The sequence below is a fragment of the Cuculus canorus genome, chromosome 3 (assembly GCF_017976375.1).
Source record: "Cuculus canorus isolate bCucCan1 chromosome 3, bCucCan1.pri, whole genome shotgun sequence".
NCBI classification, from domain to species: Eukaryota; Metazoa; Chordata; class Aves; order Cuculiformes; family Cuculidae; genus Cuculus; species Cuculus canorus.
The window spans coordinates 77,689,479-77,711,399 of record NC_071403.1 but is presented as its reverse complement, the minus strand read 5'-3'; the positions used below and the strand labels follow the sequence as shown (position 1 = coordinate 77,711,399).

The window sequence follows — 21,921 nt, the reverse complement described above, 5'->3', positions numbered from 1 at the left end:
ACCCCAGCTCTTCCCTGAAGCACCATCAGGAGCTTTCAAAAACATGAGGGTTTTTTTACAGCAAAAACAAGAATGTCATGATTTTTCTAGTTCCTAAGAGAAGACTCTGTAAAGTGGCACTCCCTGTCCCATTTCAAACCCCCGCAGTCCCTGTAGGTGAGAGGCAGCACTCATCGTAACTGGCCTTTGAGGCCCTCACCCCATCGACGCCCTTCCCCGGTGCTTAAAGGGCGCTACAGGAAAGATGGGGACAGACTTTTTAGCAAGACCGGTGGTGACAGGACAAGGAGTAATGGTTTTAAACTAAGGGAGGGTCGAATTAGACTGGATGTAAGGAAAGACGTTTTTAACAATGACGGCGGTGAAACACTGGCACAAGTTGCCCAGGGAGGCAGTGGAGGCCCCAAACGTGGAAACACTCAGGGGCAGGTTGGATGGGGCTCTGAGCAACCCGATCTGGTTACAGATGTCCCTGCAGGAGGATTGGACTGGATGAACTGTGAAGGTCCCTTCCGACCCAAAGCGTTCTATGATTCTATAATCACAGCAAAATTGGACCGAAGGACTGGTGACTTGCCCCAAAGTCTGCAAAACATCAGAGTTCACGCACAGATGTCTCAACTCCAAGCTGCATTATCTTTCTCGAAAATAAAATGATCATAGTTGCGCTTCCTTGTGAAATCAGGCTTTATTACATTGCACGGCTGAAAAATAGTAATCTGTTTATTATATTCTAATAAAAGGAACAAGGTTCTAGAACTTTAAAAATAAAAAAAAGTTAAAGTTTCTAATTAATTCAGAACCATTCACATAGGAATTATTTAACAGATTGCAGTGTCTACTTCAGTTTTAGATAATATCAAGTGGCTGAGGCCAGTGGTTTAGAAAAATCTGTGTGCTGCGGTGATGGCAAATGGCCTCACTGCTCAACATTCCAGTGAAAGTCAACGGGTTTCCAGCATTCTGGAAAATAAGCATTTTTAGTGTCTTTTCAGTGTAATTTTAAATATTTTATATACAAAGTACTGAGCTGCTTCTCTGAAAGTTCTATAAAACAAGTACAATATTGGAAAACAAATCCATTCAATTATGCCATTTATTCTAAAACCACATTTATGTTACTGGGATCTGCAGTGAGCTGCTTAAAATTACCGCTTGTTAATAACTTCTTCTTTTAGTTTTTCCGCAAGCATTTTCCTCTTCTGCAGTAATCGTTGCTTCTCTTCTGACATTTCCTAAAAACAAAATGAAAACACTGTCACCGCCCAGCTTTCCTGGTCACTTCCCTAACTGCTAACGCTGGCTGAGCTGGATCAGATCCCTGACATGCAGCGTCTCCTACAGCCACCAAGGAATATCCTGTGCAAAGCTGAGGCTGCAGCAGCGCTCCCTGAAACTCTCTTGCTATCCAGAGTGATTTAAAGAATACAATTCCACTTCTCGAGAAGCAGAGCCCAGGATGTGGATGAGCGGCTCTTCCCACCAATCTGCCCTTCTTCCACTGCCCGGTACCACTCGCTTTGTGAGGACCGACCTCACAGGCACCGCTGCTGCTCAGTTGGTTTGGGTGTTCCCCGGCCAACAGTGGTTTTGGCACTCTCTGAGCATAAGAAAATGCTCTGCAAGTCTGAAAGATACCTTGAGGCAACAGCTGGTCTGCGGGCTGAGGCAGGTGCTGGATAAAGAAGAGGAGTGAGTTATTTAGTTTGGTGGGTTTTTTAAACATAATTGTTAAAGCATTATTTTGTGTGGACTTCAAGGTCTTCACTAGTTTCATTTTCGTTGAGTTTTCAAGCATTTCTTTTCATATAAATGTAGATCAGACCTATTTGTGGTCAATGCCTTGAATCACGTTAACCATAACAACGATAAACAACAAGTTGTTTGGGTTTTTTTTCTGATAAAGACCTCTCTGTTGGTAGGGCTTTATCCTGTCAAATGATGCTAGTTTCTTATGTCCGTACTTTCTTTCTCTGATAGGATTTACTACTTTTTTTTCTAGATTTTCTATCATGCTCGTGCTGCAAGGATTTTTGTGATTTTGGCACTTGTATCAAGTCAAGGAACATAGAGTTAATTCACTAAGGAATTTCACGTGTCCCTGAACAGAAAACAGCCTTTGGACAAAGAAAAAGACCTTGAAGACTGGGGCTAACTGGCTGGCTGTGCCTCTTCCAACAGTGCACTGGTACCGTTCAGTGCTTCCAACTCTCTCACAGCCTCATTTTTTCCTATTGCAAGCAACTGGGTAGATGACAGCAGCATCCACACTTCAGGGTGTTTTGTCTTTCAAAAATGCATTGTCATCATGTCACTTTGATTCCAGCAGCTGAGGGACAGAAACCAAGGATTTCCTCATTTGAAATAGGCACAAAACTCTCAAGAGAACAAAAGAACTGAGCAAATTCGTTACCCCTGCAAAATAAGACTTTGCAAAAGAAAAAAGGTTTTCTCATTTAAGCTGGATAAAAAGAGTCCCAGGGATTTCAGGCAGCCCAAACAGCAGGACGCGTATTAGGAGAAGACCAGAATTTTAGCCATTCATAAACTTAGATTAGTTATGAAGATGTGATGATACTGAAAAAAAATAATGCTAACTTAATCCCCAAAACTTCTAGCCTGCAAGTTTCTGCTGAAACAGAAATTTGAAAATGCATCCTCTTAACTTGCCCCACTGGTTGCTTTTATCCTGCTACAATCTCCGGCAGCAACACTGACATCTTCACTGAAATCAGCTGCGTGGTTCTATAAAGTGGTCACAATGATTAAACTGTTTGACTCCTTCACCTCTTTAGGAGACGATTCCTCCTCTTTCTGGTCGGTGTTTGTTGGTAAAGGTATGTTATTTCTTGACTCCTTCTTTGCAGCCATCAGCATGTCTCGTTTCTTCTTTAGGTAATCCTCGCGCTGCTTCAGCTGCTGCTCTTCGGGTTCTGATAAATTCTAGAATTTTGAATTTAGTTTTTGGGATGTAAGTTATGTATTTGTGAGATAGAAGCATTTACATCATTTTTGTCTCTTAAATTGCTAAAAAATAAATCCAAGTTAAGGTTTCAAGGCAGAACTGCCTACTAATTAATTATCACAGGACAAAGGCTGAATGATTAATTAATTCTAAAACTCAAATGATCTGAACTTTATACAAATTGAACTGGTGAATATCATAAAGCAGTTTGCATGCTGGATTAAACAACATGACTACAATAATAGAAAATATACATTTAAATGTAATACTGTCTTTTTGCATTCTAGTTCTATATCTGGGGCCTACGAGAAAGGTGGAGAAAGGACTATTCATAAAGGCTTGGTGATAGGACAAGGGGGAATGGGTATAAACTGGAGAGGGGAAGATTTAGGCTTGATATAAGGAAGAATTTCTTCACCATGAGGGTGGTGAGGCACTGGCACAGGTTGCCTGGAGAAGCTGTGGCTGCCCCATCCCTGGAGGTGTTCAAGGCCAGGTTGGATGGGGCCTCGGGCAGCCTGATCCAGTGGGACATGTCTGCCCCCATGGCAGGAGGGACTGGAACTAGCTGATTTTTAAGGTCCCTTCCAACCCAAACTATTCTATGATTCTATGAAAGTGTCTTCTTTGTTTTAAACTTACAGGTCCTTTCATCCCAGCTTTTTGCACTGCATTTTCTGCACACTTCCCAGCTGAACTTTTCTTAATCTCTTCCTTCCCTTTGGACTGCGATGGCTGAGGTGAGCTTTCTGCTCCTTTTGGTAATGGACGTACTGGTTTTAAGTCTCCCCTCGCAGGTTTCCGAGATGCCTCTAAACAGCAATTTTACATAGAAAATAATTAGAAAAAATGGAAATATATCAAACAAGAAATCTGTGTTTCTTAAAATAACCAGATGCCTCTTATGATGAAAGAGAAAACTTAAAAAAAAAATCACATTTCTCCCCTTTTTATTAATAAAACTTTCCTTCAAAAAACACATAGATATAGTACATGCACTATGAAAGCAAGTACCTCTGCTGCAATGAATTATAGATTATGGTCAAATGCTTAGAATGTAACCTCATATTCAATATTCCAACAGACAATCCATACTGATATTCTATTTTCAATGTCTGTCTTGGCAAGCAGAGCCAGTAATCAGCAGCCTGTAAGGTGCCCTTTAGCAAACTCTAAGTACAAGTGCAATGGTTCAGCGCTCAGCACCAGAGAAAGGAATCCGAGAACACTGTATTTAGGTGAACTTGAACAGAAAAGGGGGGAAGCAAAGCTCCAGAGGTGTGAAACATTACACTGACGCAGCCCAGTTACTCCTCTTCAGACTCAATCCTGTCCCAGCGTAATGACAGAGTGGGAACTCGCCAAGTTTCTGACACTGGCAGGGCTTGGCACCTTAGTCGGGCTGGCAGGTGGGTGTTCTGCATAGCCATGGTGCAAACCAGGCTTGTTAGCTTCAGGTGTCTTCCACTTACTATCAAGTCCCTCACCTCGTGCAAGAGAACAGTCCTGCACAATTATTGCATTCACCTCACTTTCTTCTGGGACAAACACTGCCTGTGTTTGTAAAGAAAAGTAACCCCATACTGATTCCAGATGTGCCTTTCCTATCTCTGCAGGTACCAAGGATAAGTTTGCCTTGCATCCCACTGAATTCCATGGCGTCTGAGATGGCATCACGGGTACTGACATCAGAGTCAAAGCCTCCCCAGTCGCTGGACTGTAGAGAAGAGTAAGTTTTCAGAACTATCCTAACACTTCCTTTGACTTCCCTTACAACTACTCCCAAGTAAGGTAAGTCGCTGCTCCTACTATACTTGTACTAAAAATGAAGAGGCTGTTCTAAAACATGCCTTAAAATGTCCAGATAGATGGAATCATTGAATCATGAGGTTAGAAAAGACCTTAGAGATCATTGACTCCAACCGCACCTGTCTACTGCTAAACCGTGTCCCCAAACACCTCATCTACCCGCCTTTTAAACACCCCCAGGGATGGGTACTCAACCACCTCCCTGGGCAGCCTCTGCCAGCGCTTGATTTTTTGACTATGCTCCCCATTTCCAGCATGGCACTCACTCTGTCATTCTACCTCTTCCAGCACTTGTTCTTAGCTAAACCTCACCTTTTCTTCCTATAGAACAGCAACGAATTTCATCCCAGGAAATCACCTAAGCACTGATTACCTCTGGGTAATGCAAGAATACAGGTAGCAAAATACAAGTTTTTCTGCGTTCAATCAGTTTGAGTCTATCCATAATATCCACCTTGAAATATGTAACTGAAGTAGCCAATTATAATTCTACAGTGCTGGACAAGAGATTTTTGCATATATAATAATATGCATGAGTCCCAAGGTACGAGTGCTCTCCTCGGTCTCTACCAGAAGCTAGTGCAGGGTGAACACTACTCAATTGTTTCTTTAAATCAGAGCAACTAATACACATTGAACTCTTCAACACTGCTGCTTTCTTTAGTACAGAAAATTACAAGATAAATAATTGTGAAAAGGTAGGGAGAAAGGCAAAGGAGAGGAAATGTTACACCAAGTATGTGGAAAACAAACCAAGTCAGAAATGTGAAACAAAGGTCAAGTTGAAGAATTTGCATTTCACCAAAATGTGTCTGCTGGAAGTCTTGATGCTCCCAAGAATGTCTTTGTGTGATCCACAAAAGTTCTTAGAGGTACTGTGAGAGGTTGGAGTTAAAATTGCTTGAAAAAGCCCTCATGCTACAGCTATCTGATTAACGAGCAGAGGGAAAAAATATTCAAAGCAGACACTGCATGCCAAGTGCCCACACCATGACCAGCATTGCGACTAAGGAAAGCTACTCACCAGAAAGCAGTTCTTTGAAATGTGTGTATGTGAATTTACACTGTTGCTGTCCATATCGCAAACACTCAAGCTGGAGATGTTTGTGTCTTAGCAGTACCTGTAGGATATGATCATAGGACCCTCAGTGTCTCTAAACCCACGAACCTGAAAAGATACTGAGAAGAGAAGGGAAGGCGGCTGGAAAGCAAACGTACAAATAGACAGCACAGCTCAAAGAATTACAGTTACGGGTACGTAACTTTTTCTTTTGAGAACTTGTCTATATGTACATTTGCGCTGTGAGTGACTAAGTAACACTCTTCCATGCAGAGAATTATTTCAGAATCTTCTCTATGTACAAGCACCCAGGACCACTCCAGCAGATGCTGTGTCCTTCTGATCTGCGTATTACACACAGCAAACACAAGCACAACTTCTGAAGCAGCTGCCCTGCCTGTACCCAGAAAGAGAAGTAGTATCAAGAATGCTGGAAAAGTCACTTGCACTCTGAGGCTCTGAGCATGAGTATTACTATGAAATTCACCCTTCTGACCTCTCTGTGGTGCAACACGTTGGGTGGTCAAAGCGTGGGAGGAATGGCTTCAGAGTAGCCCTGAAAAGTAGGACTTGGGAGTGCTGGTTGTTGAGCAGCTCAACATGAGCTAGCAATGCATACTTGCAGCCCAGACGGCCAGCTGTATCCTGGGCTGCATCAAAAGAAGTGTGACCAGCAGGCTGAGGCAGGGGATTCTGCCCCTCTGCTCTTGTGAGACCTCATCTGGAATCCTGCGTTCAGTTCTGGAGTCCTCAGCACAGGAAGGACATAGATCTGTTGGAGCAAGTCCAGAGGAGGCCACAAAGATGATCCAAGGGCTGGAAGACTTCCCATATTGAGGACAGGCTGAGAGAACTTTAGTTGTTTAGGCTGGAGAAGAGAAGGTGCTGGGGAGACCTTGTAGCAGCCTTCCAGTACTGAAAGGGGCTACAGGAAGGCTGGGAAGGGGCTCTTTATCAAGGACTGCAGAGACAGGATGAGGGGGAACGTTTTTAAGCTGAAAGAGGGGAGATTTAGTTTAGACCTTAGGAAGAAATTTCTTACTGGTTTTGGTGAGGCAGTGGCACAGGCTGCCCAGAGAAGAGGCAGCTGCCCCATCCCTGAAGGTGTTCAAGGCCAGCTTGGATGGGGCTTTGAGCAACCAGATCCAGTGGAAGGTGTCCCTGCCCATGGCAGGGGGGCTAGTACTGGTAAGGTCCCTCCCAAATCAAACCACTCTATGATTCTATGGTTTTGCAAGCTCTGAAGTATTTGTGAGGGGCTCACCAAAGTGAAATTAAGAAGATTACGGCAACTAGCATTAAATATGACTTCATTATGCAGTGGAAAGCTCTAAGGGGTCCACAAACTGAAATCTGTGGTCTCAAGGTGAAGGGGAAATAGCAAAAGATAATAAAAATGCTGTGCATCTGGAGAAAGAGAAATATGTAGCAGACTGGAAGGCACGAAAAATAAGGAAAGAATTTCTTCCTATTCCTGACTCCAAGAAATGGTTGATGCAAGGGCCATGTTGCCAAAGCAGCTGACTCCCTAGGTATGGGATTCCTCCTCATGCTCGAGTCGAGACAGGCAAGCTGTCCTGCTCCTTAGTAACACAACCGTACGAGCAAGAATGTGGAGCCAGGATCTCGGAAGAGGTTGGGTGGGCCGCGAGGGTCAGGGACCAACCGAGGTAAGAGGAAAGCAGCTCTTCTGCCACCCTGGATGGGCACAAACTGTTAGTGAAAAGCAAGTCAAGCAGAGGATATGATCCTGTTATCCAAGACAAACCTCTAGACCATGTTTTGGGAACAGACAATAACAGACTGGTCTGGAGGATAGTCCTCAGTTCTATGAGAAATGGGTCTGGAAGAAGATTGCCAGGACAGGTTCTTCTTGATTTTTGCCACCACTACCACAAACCACTTTTGTAAAAGGCGATACCAGAGGATAAGCTGTGACAAACTTTCTCCTGAACCAGGAAAACCACCACTTCAGGACAGACACAGTTTAGTGGTGCCATTGCAAGATGGCACTGCTATGTAAAAGTAAGAGTAAAAGCAGGCTAGGAGAAGAATGTATACCTGCAGACCTTTCGTATACTTCTGAGGGTGGAGGGAAGAGGAGTTCAAATAAATGTAACAAAATTTCAGCAAAGGACAGAAAGGATATAAGGGGGCAGCGGAGATATTTAAAAGGTCAATTATAGAATTTTTCTTTTTAAGTTTCCTAGTGTGAAAGACTCAGTTTAAAAGAACGGAGGGTCCTACAACCACTTCATCTGTTAGTGGCCATCAAATGAAAAATCAAGGAGAAAGTATACCCCAAAGGTACTACCAGGGCTAAAAGTATCCAGCTCAAGTGTCTGTGATATGAAAACTTCCTGTGAATGCATACAAAGTCAGGAAAAATGTCACTGAAGACAGCACAGACTATTATCTCCCAAAGTTAGAATTACATTCTTGGTAGTGACCTTAGAATATTAAGTTACAGATTTTTCACTAACTCTTAAGAGAGCAAATCTCACTGAGATACAACTTGGTTTTGAAGACCAGCTATGTATACTTATATATATAGACACGTGTGTATATATGTACCAACCTATACATGTGTGTGCATGTATACATACACACACATGCTTCTTATCACCTAAGAGTCGTCCTGCTTTCCTGAACAGGTCAGCACCCTTGTGCTCTAGCTGCGACACAAACATACATAGAGCAGCTCCATCACAAACAGGGATTCCATTTTTCCTCCTCTCTGGAAAAGCACTTGCTTGGCCAGCAAATAATCATCTACAAAACAGTTCAGCCAATTTGCACTACATAATCTGGGTAAAGGTCAAGACTACTTCCAAGAGCTCTCCTTGGCAATGCAAGTTGGTAAGTGTCACAATCCCACTCAAAACCAAAAATGTAAAATTGAGAAGATTAAACTGAGTAACAAAAATCTGAACCAAAGGCAAAAAGATTCAGTTTGGTGGCCTGACAATTCGGCTGGAATGAATCTTAACGGTTTAAGGGTGCTTCCTTCAGAAATACTGACTACTATTAAGAAATGTTGTACAATTATAGACTTAAATTATTATTAATTTATAAATTAATAATTTATATAATTAATTTATAAATTAATTTATAATAAATATATTAATTTATATTAAGTCTATAATGGCCACTCACAGGAAGAGAAAGAACTTTAAGTACAGGGCTCATAGTTGCTTACAGGGAAAATACTGTTCTTAACAATAATGGCAGCATAAGCACAGTAATCTGAAAAATGAAAACTGCTCTTCAACTTCCGTGTTTCTGCTCCAGTTGGAGATGACATATATAACACTGAATAATAAACCAACTTGAGTTGGAAGGTACTTCTGCAGCCCACGTAGTGCAAATGCCCTACTCAAAGCAGGGCTAACGTCAAAGCCAGGATGGTTTAGTCGCAGCCTTATCCAGCCAGGTTATTAAAACTCCTGAAGAGTGGACTCTTCAACAATCTGAAAACAGTATCATATTGCACGCTCAGCAGTGGACTTTCCCATAAAATTACCTAATGGGAGTTTTGGAGTTTCTTTTGAATCATCAGCTCCCTTGGTGGATTCCTTAACTTTTCTTCCTTCTCTTGAATCTCCTGGAAAACTGCAGGTAACATCTGGTGATTTAAGTTTATCACGTGCCTTAAACAAGAACAAACAAACAAAACCAAGCATTACATTTCCTGGCACTGTACTTCAGGCATTAAACTACAAACAGAACTAAAGCTCCCAAAAGAACTTCCCATTAAAATTGTGTTAACAACACCACATACTGCATTGTCAAATTGAACAAAAGCAAACTACTTGTTTTGTTTTACTAATAGGAAGGTTCTTACTGGCTTATAGTCATAAATGAGCATTTTCTATTTTAGTTCAAAATAAACTGGTATTTTGTTTCACAGCTACAAATAGATAATGTAGGGGGTTTTTTCCACACTTCACATGTGACCTTCAAGGTGACGTCTGTCCACCAGAGAAGTACCACACAGTAGGAGAACCAAGAACATATACTGCCATTATCACAGAAACGGAGAAATAATCAGCTGAATGGAAACAACAGGTCTGGATAATTTATGTCACTACTGTTTCATGGCTACACTTGTCTGGGAAATCTTGTCAATGCAACCCACCTTTAAAAACAGTAAAGCCAGCTGGGATTTGCCCAGAAGACATTTACGATGCTCATCAACCATCTAATTCATGTCAGGGTCCCCTAGCATTCATCCAAATAGTAAAGTATTTTGTATTAGAACATTCTTTAACAAAAATATATTATTGAACAATAACTTTGACCTTCTTTGTCCAGGTGAACTTGACTGGGGCCTCTAATCCGGCTTGTTTATCAACAATATTGATATTGACTGGTCTATAAAGATTTGGATAAGCCTGCATCATTTAACTCTTAAAATGAGCCAAAGCTTGAGCTTCTTGGTTGTTTTACAAGAAATACAGAAGAACAGCTGACTCATTTCCTGGAATCTGTCATTGTAGTATAGGAAAGAAGAGTTTTGTCATCACTTTTCTGCAGTGTCAGACACTCGGAGAGAGGTTTGATTTGGTAGAATACCCCAGCTGTTTAGGGTTTGCATTCAGTGGCATGGCTATCACCTGCAGCTACCCTGGGTTTTACCTGGCGGGTAGGATTGGAAATAAAGTGTCCATCTCTGCAGTAGCTATGTTTGGTCTTCAGGCCATTTCCTTTGTCAGTTTGGGTTGAAGAAACAGTGCTTTTCAAAGCAGTATGCTCAGTTTCCTAATGGCAGAAAAGAAGAGCAATTCTGCTCCCTTTTAAAAAAGCCTACAATTCCACTGTAGCTGATTTCAGTTTTAATTTGTTTCTTGGTTGCTGGATGAATGGCAATTTGGCCAGTTCCTGTTTACATTGTTACCTTTCCACATGATTTACTCCAACAGAGACCAAGTGATGGTCTAACTTGGAGAGGATGTCTGGTTCCTGGTGATTAGGTTCTGGAGTATTGTACAGGCTTAATTAATAACTATACTGCCTATGAAATGTTCCTTAAAATTCCTGAGGGATTATGAATGCTATAATCTCTAAGAAGCTTATACTTGGAAGCGTCTTTGATCTTGACAATAGTAGTAATTCAGATGTTCTCTCGATCTGAAAGGTTGACATCCATTGCCAGGACTTTCAGTATCTGAATTCGAAGGACTAATCATGTGAGCTCCACCAAATGACTGACAGTTAAATGGTATCAGGTACAGCACTGCTGTCAACGTTATCACCAAGAAAAACGTAAACAACAGATCAGACCTACAGAAAGAAGTGTCAGTAAGATCTTTCTGACAGACATTTTGTTTGCTTAGGATGGTACGTATTGCCTTAAAGCGATAAAGTCGACACCTGGGACAGGGGTATCAGAATATTTCTTAATCATCAGCATAACTCATACGGTAAGGTAAGATACTCACATCTTCAGTCCTTTTCCTTTCTTGCTCTATTTCGTATTCTTCCTTTGATTTCCTGTAACACAAAATATGAGTAAATACTCAAGACATCTTCAGTATCAGGTAAATTTAGAACTGCTTAAATATTTAAGGAATATCAAAACAATTACAGATAACATGAATTTCTTAGTATCCAAAATAATTCCATGACTTAAATTAAAACGCACTCTTAATAGAAATAAGTAATTATGATAAACAAACAGAACATACCATCCTCAGTCTATCTTTCCCTGTGCAAAAATAACTATCTAAGCATTTCCTAGGCTTATCTATCCCATGTTTCACTTGCTTATTTAAAGACAGGGAGGGATGCATTTCCAGAATACAGTCGGACACAGCATAATTTAATATAACCTGAATGGATTAATCTGCTATTATTTAAGATTATGATTATATACATGTGAACTGGGAGTGGAGGAAAATCTATAGAAGTCATCTCAGTCCTCACATATCATCTTAGATCATAGTGCCAGTCACTCAACAACTCAGAAGGAAGTTTTGGAAAGCAATAAAGCCTACTGCAAAAGCAGAATTTGCCTTTCCAAGGTTTAATGTTTAGAGTGTTCCCTGAATGGATTACAGCTAGTGGCTCCTGTTGTCCAGAGGCATCTAACACAGGTCTAACTTCAGGTCTGCCTGGAGATTCAGGGGAAAATGGAAATGCCGGGGCTCAAAGTAACACATCATTCCATACATCACCAAGACAGTTCATCATGGTGGAGCAGTTATCTCTCAGTTTTTAAATATGTCTAGTCACACCTACTGTCTAATGCCAGTATTTTCTCTTCAGTATGATTTTGACAAGAACATTCAGGTCATCTGGATGATGAAGGCAATGTCTTTCATTTCCTGGAAAAGGCTGGAACAGTTTGGCCCTACATACTTTTATTTTTTATTTTTAAATAATTTATGATGTAGAACCGCTTCAATCTTTACCTTAGAACCTCCTTCAGTATTTTCATTTCTTCCTGTTCAATTTCACTGAATACATCAGAACCCTCTGTCAAACAGTCAGGCAACACACCTATTCAAAAAATGGCAAAATGTATGCATTACTGTAAAGAAAATTATACTCCATACTCCTTCTTCAGGCAAAGAGGCAGAGAGGAGAAAGAAAAAAAATACATTTAAGTCTTCCTCTCTGTAACTGTTTCCAATAAGCTTCCACATCCTGGGCATCAAGTTGCTAGTAGCAAAAAGGCAAAATTTTCTAAAATATGGGTCCAGAGGAGGGCCACAAAGATGATCAGAGAGCTGAAGCACCTCCCACATGAGGACAGGTTGAGAGAGTTTGGCTTGTTCAGCCTGGAGAAGAGAAGGGTCCAGGGAGACCTTACAGCAACCTTCCAGTACTGAAAGGAGGATGAAGGAAAGCTCGGGTTCTTTATCAGGGACTGCAGGGACTGGATGAGAGGGAACAGTTTTAAGCTGAAGGAGGGGAGATTTAGAATAGATAGTAGGAAAAATTTTTTTTCCTGTGAGGGTGATGAGGCACTGGCACAGGTTGTCCAGAAAGTCATGGCTACCCCATCCCTGGAGGTGTTCAAGGCCAGGTTGGATGGGGCCTCGGGCAGCCTGATCCAGTGGAAAGTGTCCTTGCCCATGGCAGGGGGGTTGGAACTGGAGGGGCTTTAAGGTCCCTTCCAACACAAACCATTCCATGATTCTATGAAACTTTTGAAAGCTACGGGTAAAGCACAAGCCATACTCCACACTGACCATTATATGGCATTTCCTCTATTCAGCCGTGACTAATCCATTTTCAAAATTAGCTGTTATGTGACACTCAAAATTTAAAAACTAATCTGAAAAACCATGCATATAGTAAAGAACATAAACCAAAATAATAAAACTAAACACATGGGAGAAGAGAGTGAGTAAATGAAAATCCTTTTAGAAATACCAACAAAACAGCAGTGGTGGTTGTCAAATATCTTCTTTTCTTTTAAAACATGTATATATTAGTATTATGAAAGGCCACAATTTCTGCTATCTATATGAATTTTCCATATGCAATGTACAGGGCAAACTGCACAGTAAGCATGGCAGATAGCACGGCACTGTTGCTCGGCAAGTAGCACAATTTAAACTATCAATATTGTCACTGTTGATGAACTGATGTAATTTTTATTACAAAATTATCACCAAAACTCTTTAACAAAAACTAAGTCGAGTTACACAGAAAAACAGAACTGAAAAAATCTAATTTAAAAAGGAGTATAGAGAGCTGTCACTGAGAACTCTAAGTACTGAAAGTGTTGTAAATATTGAAATCCTAGTCCAAGTAACATCACTTGAATGCTTTCCATCAACTTGAACAGGAACTGAACCAGCATTCCATACTCATTTGAATGGATTAGAGTCATCAGAAGAATGCTACAAAGATAAAGAGAAGCCCCACATTTACCACTTCTTACCATTTCTTTCTTCAATGATTCTAATAGCTTGCAATTGCATTTCAATATTTTTCTGTACCATCATTTTTTTAAACAGTCTAAAATCTTCTGCTGCCAACACTGTTTGCAAAATGGCCTGTGGGGGGGAGACAGGCACAGAGTTAAAAACCCCAGAGAAATCATAACCATCTCAGTCTGCTTGAAATTATATGACTTTATCCAGCCATACAAGTTCAGCTAATAGTCGAGAAAGGAATTTGAGGGATTATGTCCTTAGATGATTATGCCTACAACAATATTATCACAAAACCCAGAAGGTTCCTGGTGAAGTTTACAACTGAGGTTCATTTGACTTCCTGAACAAATGTGTAAGCTTGAATGAGTAACCTGTGCTCTGAAGAAGCGTGTTACACATCTAGGAGGAGATTTAATTAGATTTAAAATTTAATCAAATTTAAACTGACAGCAGAAGCTCCCACTCTTTGACCCAATTTACCTAAGACAATTCTGAAAGATATCCTCGGAAGAGCTGCCTAATCATGCCTTGTCTTTTCAAGCCTAATGTTTGTCTTACAGAATCTACTGGTTTCTGATAAAATCAGAGGAAAACATCTTTTATTTTACAGAACATGTCTATTGCTCCAATCTTTGTCTGCTACCATAAGCAGACCAAAGACTAACATAAAGCTGACAAATATGCAAATAAAGGTGGCAGAAACACCCTTAGCATAGAGGTTGGTTTTAAAGAATACAAAGCATCGAAGATGAATCTCAAAAGGCATCTGGTACTACACAAACGTCTGTCATGATTTTCAAGATACACATTTTTCTGCTTAAGGTTCATAATGTAAACAAACACATTATATCTTAGAAAATTACAGTTTTAACAAGAAAACTTTTCAAAGTTTCATGTCTACCCTGCTATATTAGTGCAAATATAAAGCTAATTATTAGATCTATATATTCCTAAATGAAGGAAAAAAATTACCTGTGAAGTGTGTGTCTTTGCAAGAGGGGAAGAAAATGCTTCTTGAAATTTTTCTTCATTAATTCCAACTTCTTTAAGATGGTCTTCTAACAACCTTTCAACCTTTAAGAAAGTATAAGACTTTCTAAGACATTTTTCCCTAAGAATCGTATTATTTTTTTAAATAAGTGTATATTCTCTTCTGCTGACATTCTAGCTTTTAAACTCAAAGAAAAATCATTGCAATAGCATAACTGACTTTTTTCCTTTTTTTACTCTCAAGAACTATTCCAAATAAGCATTTTTATTGCAAAATTTGATTACTAGCTTCTCCAATTTCCAAGAATCTCACTTCTCTCCCTTTCCCCCAGACTCCTGGCTAGTATTCCCCATCAGTTTTTGCCCTGTAGATAAAGAGCTTCAGTCTGCGTGCCTGAAACCCTTCACAGTCAGAGCAAAAATGGATGTTGGTCTGTCTTTATTCAATTGATGCTTTTTAACAGCAAGTATTACCACGTGTTGTTACAAAAAAAAAATTTCAGAAATCTGTGTGCATTCATTTATAGGTAATTTAAGCATGCTCCAAAAATCTCCTGTAGTTTTTTTCTGATTATTTAAAGTTAATTTGAAAGATTTACCGTCTAATAGTGAAAAATACACCAGTTACGCATGTTGTCAGACATCATGCTTTTTGTCACTGTAACTGGACAGAAAATGTGAACGTAATCAAGCTTATAAGTACAGTATTTTACCTAGCAGATATATTAATTTAATGAATATGTCTTTAAGTATGAAAATGCATGACTATTGACTCAAAGGATTTCTAAATGACGCTAATAACAGGCAATGCTAAAAAATTCTAAATAACAAAGGTAACACAATTAGAAGTCCATCCAAATATTACCTCAATATTTTAAACTATACTTCTTAAAAATCTACCACAAATAGTGAATAATGCTCACCAGGGCCTGGTACTCTTGATAAATTTCTGTATAAGACAACTTGCTTTCTTCTTCATCATCAAAAACTGTGGGGAAAATAGAAAAAACACACACACACACATTTTGGAGTTAGTGTACACACCACAAATTAACTTATGTCTTAAAGAGAAAGATTTTAAGCCTAAAAGTGGGTAGGTTTAAATAGGATATTAGGAAGAAATTTTTTACTATGAAGGTGGTGAAGCACTGGAACAGGTTATCCAGAGAAGTCATGGATGCCCCATCCCTGGAGGTGTCCAAGGCCAGGTTGGAAGGGACTTTCAGCAACCTGATTCAGTGGAAGGTGTCCTTGCCCATGGCAGGGAGTTTGGAACTGGATGATCTTTAAGGTCTCCTCCAACCCAAACCATTCTATGATTACACGATTTAAGATTAACCTTTACAAGGTAATATATATAATCATGTGAAAATCTAGGCCATGTTTGATAATAATGATGTATTTTTCCATCCGTTAGGCTAAGCATGTACTTTTGGTAATTTAATGTAATTAAATTTTATATTTTAATACCGTGAATGATTTCTAAGCAAGCTGAGGATTCAGCAGATACGTACACTAAAAAGGAAGGCTTAATACAAGAACCACCATATGAACTCGTGTAAGGTTGTTCTGAGATGCCAGAGGACACACATAAAGCAGGAAATTTCTCTCTCTCTGTACGTGGTGGATGTATTAATAACTTAAACCAAATTTTCTTACAAGCCATTTAATGAGAAGCCAAGGGGATACAGGAAAATGAGATTCTGCCTGCATAAAACAGATAACCCTAAAGAGGAAATCTGCTGAAGGTAAGTTACTTTTTAATTATATCTATCCTGATTTAGACAAAATGGGCATCTGTATAGTATAGGCCATGTTAATCATATTCACATAAATTTGTATCACGAACTCTTGACTGGAAATATCAAGCTAATGCTATGCACACTGCAGAACAGACAGAAGCAGCAGAAAATAAGAGAAACTAAAAACTAGGGTTTGGTGTTCTATTTAATTTACATTTTTAACATGTCAGCAATGAATAGAGATAATGTAAAACCTAGCAATTATAGTAGAGGCTTAAAATAAGACTTCTTCAATCCCCTTCAAGATTAACCACTATATGTTGGACAAGTCACTTCCCATGTGCATGCTTTGAAGTCAGTTGTGTAATGGGAATTCTGCTTAAATTGGGGAACAAGTGTGATTTATTCTTCATATATATATGACATCTCTGATGGAAGATGGTACCGATGCACATAGAATTAGTATAATTTTCACATACATTTAGAGTGACTTGTAGAAGGCATCATTTCCCAGCTGTGACAGCCCTAAGGCAGCATCGCTCTAAACCCTGATAGCTCTTACAGACCCTTGCAGACCTTAACTTTTGCTTCTCTGTTCCCTCCTACCTCCTACTGTTCCTTCCCAGCCTGAGCACCAGAAGGAGGGGGTGACACAGGGATGTCACACCTCAGCCACTCTCCATGCCAACAGTTAGCCACACCCTGCCAAGGAGATGCTTCCAAGCCCCCCTCCTTCCACAGCTGCAGAACAACATGGGGAGTCTGCACAAACTGCACTCTGTTCTCAGGCTCTGAACAAAAAGAGGATGAAGTTCAGTGCCAAGTAAAGCAAGCTGCAGTCAGCATCTCCTCTGAGTTAAGTGGCATTAAGGACTACTTTGAACTGAGACCTTGGATTTCCTTGAGTCAGGGCTCCTAAATCACGTAGTCATTCTTAAGATTTTGGCACAGTCTTTGGTCGCCTGACACAAAGAAAAATCTGAAGAACCATTGTAGCAAGATAAGCCAGGGAAACCAGATATCCTGGGAAACGAACTCGTCACTCTCCTGTTAAAACTGAAAACCTTTGCTAAGATACCCTTGAATGGGATGAGAGTTAAGTTCAGTGCAAGTTCTCCCTGCTAGACTGAGCAACTGACTCATCTGACCTCACAGGCAAGCACTGGCAAGAAAACCTAATGAACTCCTCTTTCTCCCCCAGTCCTTGCTGACCGGTGAGGTGCATCTCTGCTGAGAGGGAAGGAAGTTACAGGGAACCATATATGTTTGTTCCTTTTGTATCTTGTCTTTACCTTCTGCTGCACACAATGATTATCAAGCTTATCTATGTCCAATGATGTTTCAATTAATATCTTAGAACATCTGAGTAAAACTGAAAAGCATTCTCTCGCTTCAGATTCATATGCATGGATTTAACTTTTAGTTTCACAGACACATAAAAGGAATTTAATTAAGCCATGAGAAACTAATCAAGGTCCCAGAAAGAGGGAGAGAGAGAAAGCAAACAATTATCAACAGATAGAAAATCATTAGGATTATTTATAAGTTGAAATGCAAGGACTTGGCCTAAGTAACAACAGTTCCAAAATAAATCTGCACACCAATTACCCAAACTAAAGTTCTGGTTTTGAGGAATCACAAATTATTGTTAGTTAATCAAAATGTTGCTAATTTGCTTGTTCAGCCCAAAGACTCAATGATCTAAGAGGTCTTTTGCAACTCAGTGATTCTATGATCCTAAGACTAAAAGTCCTAACAAAATAGCTCAGTAAAAAAAAAAAAAATTAATAAACCAGCAAGGGAATCAGCACAGTATACTCATAGAACGGAAAAGCAAATAGCACAGATGTCTGTAACTACAACTTTACATTTCTTTAACTGTGCTTCTTAGCAACCTTGGCATTGCAGTAACACTTCTCAAGCCTTTTCTTTTTCCTCAATAGCTTCTGAGAGTTGTTCAACAGCACAATGAAGCACAAATGATACTTCGGAAGATCATTTACTGCAAGTAATTTCTCTACTTTGTTCTCCACTTTCTTACCTAGAAACCAACTAGGAAGGGAGCAACCATTATATAATCTTCCTTTACACTACTTGGGAATTGACAGAGGTTCCATAAATCTTCTTACTGCCAGTAAATTCCCCTCAACCTTCTAAAGAGAGATCATTGTTGCAGAGAGGGATAATCAATTCACCCGATTCCTAAACCTATACCCTTTGCATGATAATCAGAATGCCTGACTGACCTCAAGGTTACGCAAACTTTCCAAAAGAAAGCATCTAGCCTTGATTTCTCTGTTGCTCCCTAGCTGTGAAAAGTCCAGCAGCATTACCTTTCTCATTTCCCAATGTACTAGGGTAAGGTGTGAGTGCTCACAACAATCCTGCCTCGTGCAAAGCCTGGGAAGGGTGGACACAATTCAGGACAACTGAGAAGCAGCTTGTTTAGAAGCTGTGATCTGAATCAGAGATGTGTCTGGTTCACTGAATACGGAATAAAAATTCTTAATGGACCCTAAATGACATGCCCAGTTGCACTGAGGCCAACCACTACAGAAGTTGTGCTGACCCCACAGCAGGAAGGCAGGGAAGAAGGAGTAAGCGCAAGCAGGTAGAACACATTAATAGTTAGAACCATTCTACTTGGAGCTTGATGTTAGTAAGCCCCTAGAAAATGTATTTGGATGCCTCAGTTTCATTACTTCAGTTAAAATTGTTAATGAACCCTTTGTCCTGTCAAGTAATACTAAAGGAACAGATTTTTTCATAGTACCCACAGAAAATTATCCTACACCATTCCACAGCAACTTTAATACTTCTCCTGTGTGTGTGCCTGCAGGCAGGATCACCAGCCATCAAGTTCTCAAACACTCTTTTTTGTCTCAATAATCACAAAATTAAGCTTCGTTTTTCCTAAAGGACTTAGGCAACGCTCTCAGATTTGCCCAAACTGTAATTGTTTTCCTACCATAAGGATCCAGGTGTTCTTTGGCAGCAGAAAACTTGTTCTGCAAGTAACAGAACTAATTTTTCCAAATCTCTACAGCAGAAATTCTATTTCCTCCTTTCCTCACTCCATATGTACACCTGTATGGGTCTCCTCAGGCTCCTTTACACAGAGCTACAGGTCTATCCCAGCCCCCCCTCTCACTGCCTGTATTTCCAGTTTACCTAGTGCATTCCTGAAATTATTAAAGCATATAATGGTTTGGGTTGGAAGGAACCTTAAAGAACATCCAGTTCCAAACCCCCTGCCACAGGCAGGGACACCTTCACCTATGTCAGTTTGCTGAAGGCCCCATCCAGCCTGGTCTTTAACATCTCCAGGCACGGGGCAGCCACGACTTCTCTGGGCAACCTGTGCCAGTGCCTCATCACCCTCACAGGAAAACATTTCTTCCTACTACCTAATCTAACTCTTTCCTCTTTCAGCTTAAAACCAGTCCCCCTCATCCTATCCCTGCACTCCCTGACAAAAACCCACTTCATAGCTTTCCTGTAGCCCCCTTTTAGTATTGGAAGGCTGCTTTAAGGTCTCCCGGGAGCATGGTTCCCTCAGCTCTTTCTTGAGGAAGAAAAGGATACTTAACTAGAGTTGCTTCCATGTTACTGACGTATGGCTTCTTAACTGCTAACGTTCAAAAACTGCAGGAATTCACCTCTGACCCTTCCAGCTGTCTGGCCAGTGGGACAGATTAGTATTTTAATTATGTTGTCCAATTTCTTAAGGGAAAACACCTTGCTACGGAACAGCATTAAAAAGCCCGTTTTCCAGCCACGTCAGGGTATTATAGGCAGTAGGATGAGGAACCCGCTTGGGTGTCACACCGTAAGCTCATGCCATAATCCCCTCTACGAGCTAATGAAGGCAAAGTGCCGAAACACGGCCGGCTGAAGGAGAGACCTGCTTGCAGTGGGTAAGGAACCCCACTCCCCAAAGCGGTGGCAAAGGGCAGACCATGGCTGTGCGCAGCCTTCAGTGGGGACACACAAAAACCCTCTTCCTGCACAATTCCATGACCCAAATGCCCACTTCCCACACAATTCCACAAGCCCAGGCTGCTGCTTGCAGACCCTCATCCCCCTCCCAGTGCCACCTGCCCCGTGGTGGGCGAGGGGACCGGGAAGGAGTGAGTCTGGGACACACACAGAGACACACAAAGAGACACACATGTACACACACACAGACACAGAGACACACACATGCACAAGCGCACACACAGACACACAGAGACATACACAGACACACATGCACACGTGCACACACAGACACATGCACAAGTGCGCATAGAGACACAGAGACACACACATGCACACAGACAGACACAGAGACACACATGCACACACACACAGACACACAGAGACCCACACATGCACATGCGCACACAGACAGAGCCACACACATGCACATGTGCACACAGAGACAGAGACACGCATGCATATGCACACACACAGAGACACACATGCACAAGCGCGCACACAGACACAGACACGGACACACATGCACAAGCGTGCACACAGACGGAGACAGAGACACATGCACACACAATGACACAGTGACAGACACACACAGGTGCACACAGAGACACACATGTACACAGATACAGAGACACAGATGCACACACAGACACATGCACACACACAGAGACACACAGACAGACGTGCACAGAGACAGGAAAACACACACATAGAGACACACAAATGCACATGCACACACGCACACAAATACACACACAGAGACACAGACACACACACGCACACACGCACACACATAGACACACAAACAGACACAGAGACAGACGCACAGAGACAGACAGACGCCCACTCCCGCTCACCCTCGCACTTCTGCTCCATGAACTCCAGGATGGGGATGGACCAGGCGGGCCCCCGCAGGAAGCCAGCGATGGTGTCCACCACCCACTCCACATCGCCCTCCTCCTCCCCTGCCGCCATGGCGGGAGGCGCTCCGCCCGGGCTGCGGCTGCGGGCGTCACGGGGCGGGGCTGGCGGGGAGCCGGGCTGGGAGTGGGGCACAGGGAGGGGTAAGGGGCTGCTACGGGGGAGCTTGGAGCAGGTCCGGGGAGGTTATTCTGCCCCTGTGCTGGTGAAACCACACTTCGAATCCTGTGTTCAGTTCTGGGCCCTCGCTCCAAGGAGGATGTTGAGGGTCTGGAGCGTGTCCAGAGAAGACCAACGAAGCTGGTGAGGGGGCTGGAGAACAAGTCTTATGAGGAGCGGCTGAGAGAGCTGGGGTTGTTTAGCCTGGAGAAGAGGAGGCTGAGGGGAGACCTCAGTGCTCTCTACAGCTACCTGAAAGGAGGTTGTGGAGAGGAGGGAACTGGCCTCTTGTCCTGAGTGACAGGGGACAGGACAATGGGGAATGGCCTCAAGCTGCGCCAGGGGAAGTTCAAGCTGGATATCAGGAAAAAATTTTTCACTGAAAGGGCAATGGCAGAGGCTGCCCAG

At 41.5% G+C, this 21,921-nt stretch overlaps 1 protein-coding gene across 2 annotated transcripts; it reads right to left on the bottom strand.

The window, feature by feature from the left end:
• Positions 1–165: 165 nt before the first annotated feature.
• CFAP36 (cilia and flagella associated protein 36) lies at positions 166–21,443 on the bottom strand. Of its 2 annotated transcripts, XM_009558586.2 has the most exons (10): positions 21,291–21,443; positions 15,637–15,701; positions 14,696–14,797; positions 13,729–13,843; positions 12,248–12,335; positions 11,276–11,327; positions 9,358–9,484; positions 3,608–3,777; positions 2,788–2,943; positions 166–1,235 (listed from the first exon to the last, which is right to left on the bottom strand). In XM_009558586.2, exons 1-10 carry the CDS (start codon positions 21,406–21,408, stop codon positions 1,149–1,151), a joined length of 1,080 nt encoding a protein of 359 aa, XP_009556881.1. In that variant the 5' UTR covers positions 21,409–21,443; the 3' UTR covers positions 166–1,148. The 2 variants fall into 2 exon arrangements, with proteins under 2 accessions (XP_009556881.1, XP_053917959.1); XM_054061984.1 differs by lacking the exon at positions 2,788–2,943.
• Between the last annotated feature and the right edge of the window lie 478 nt (positions 21,444–21,921).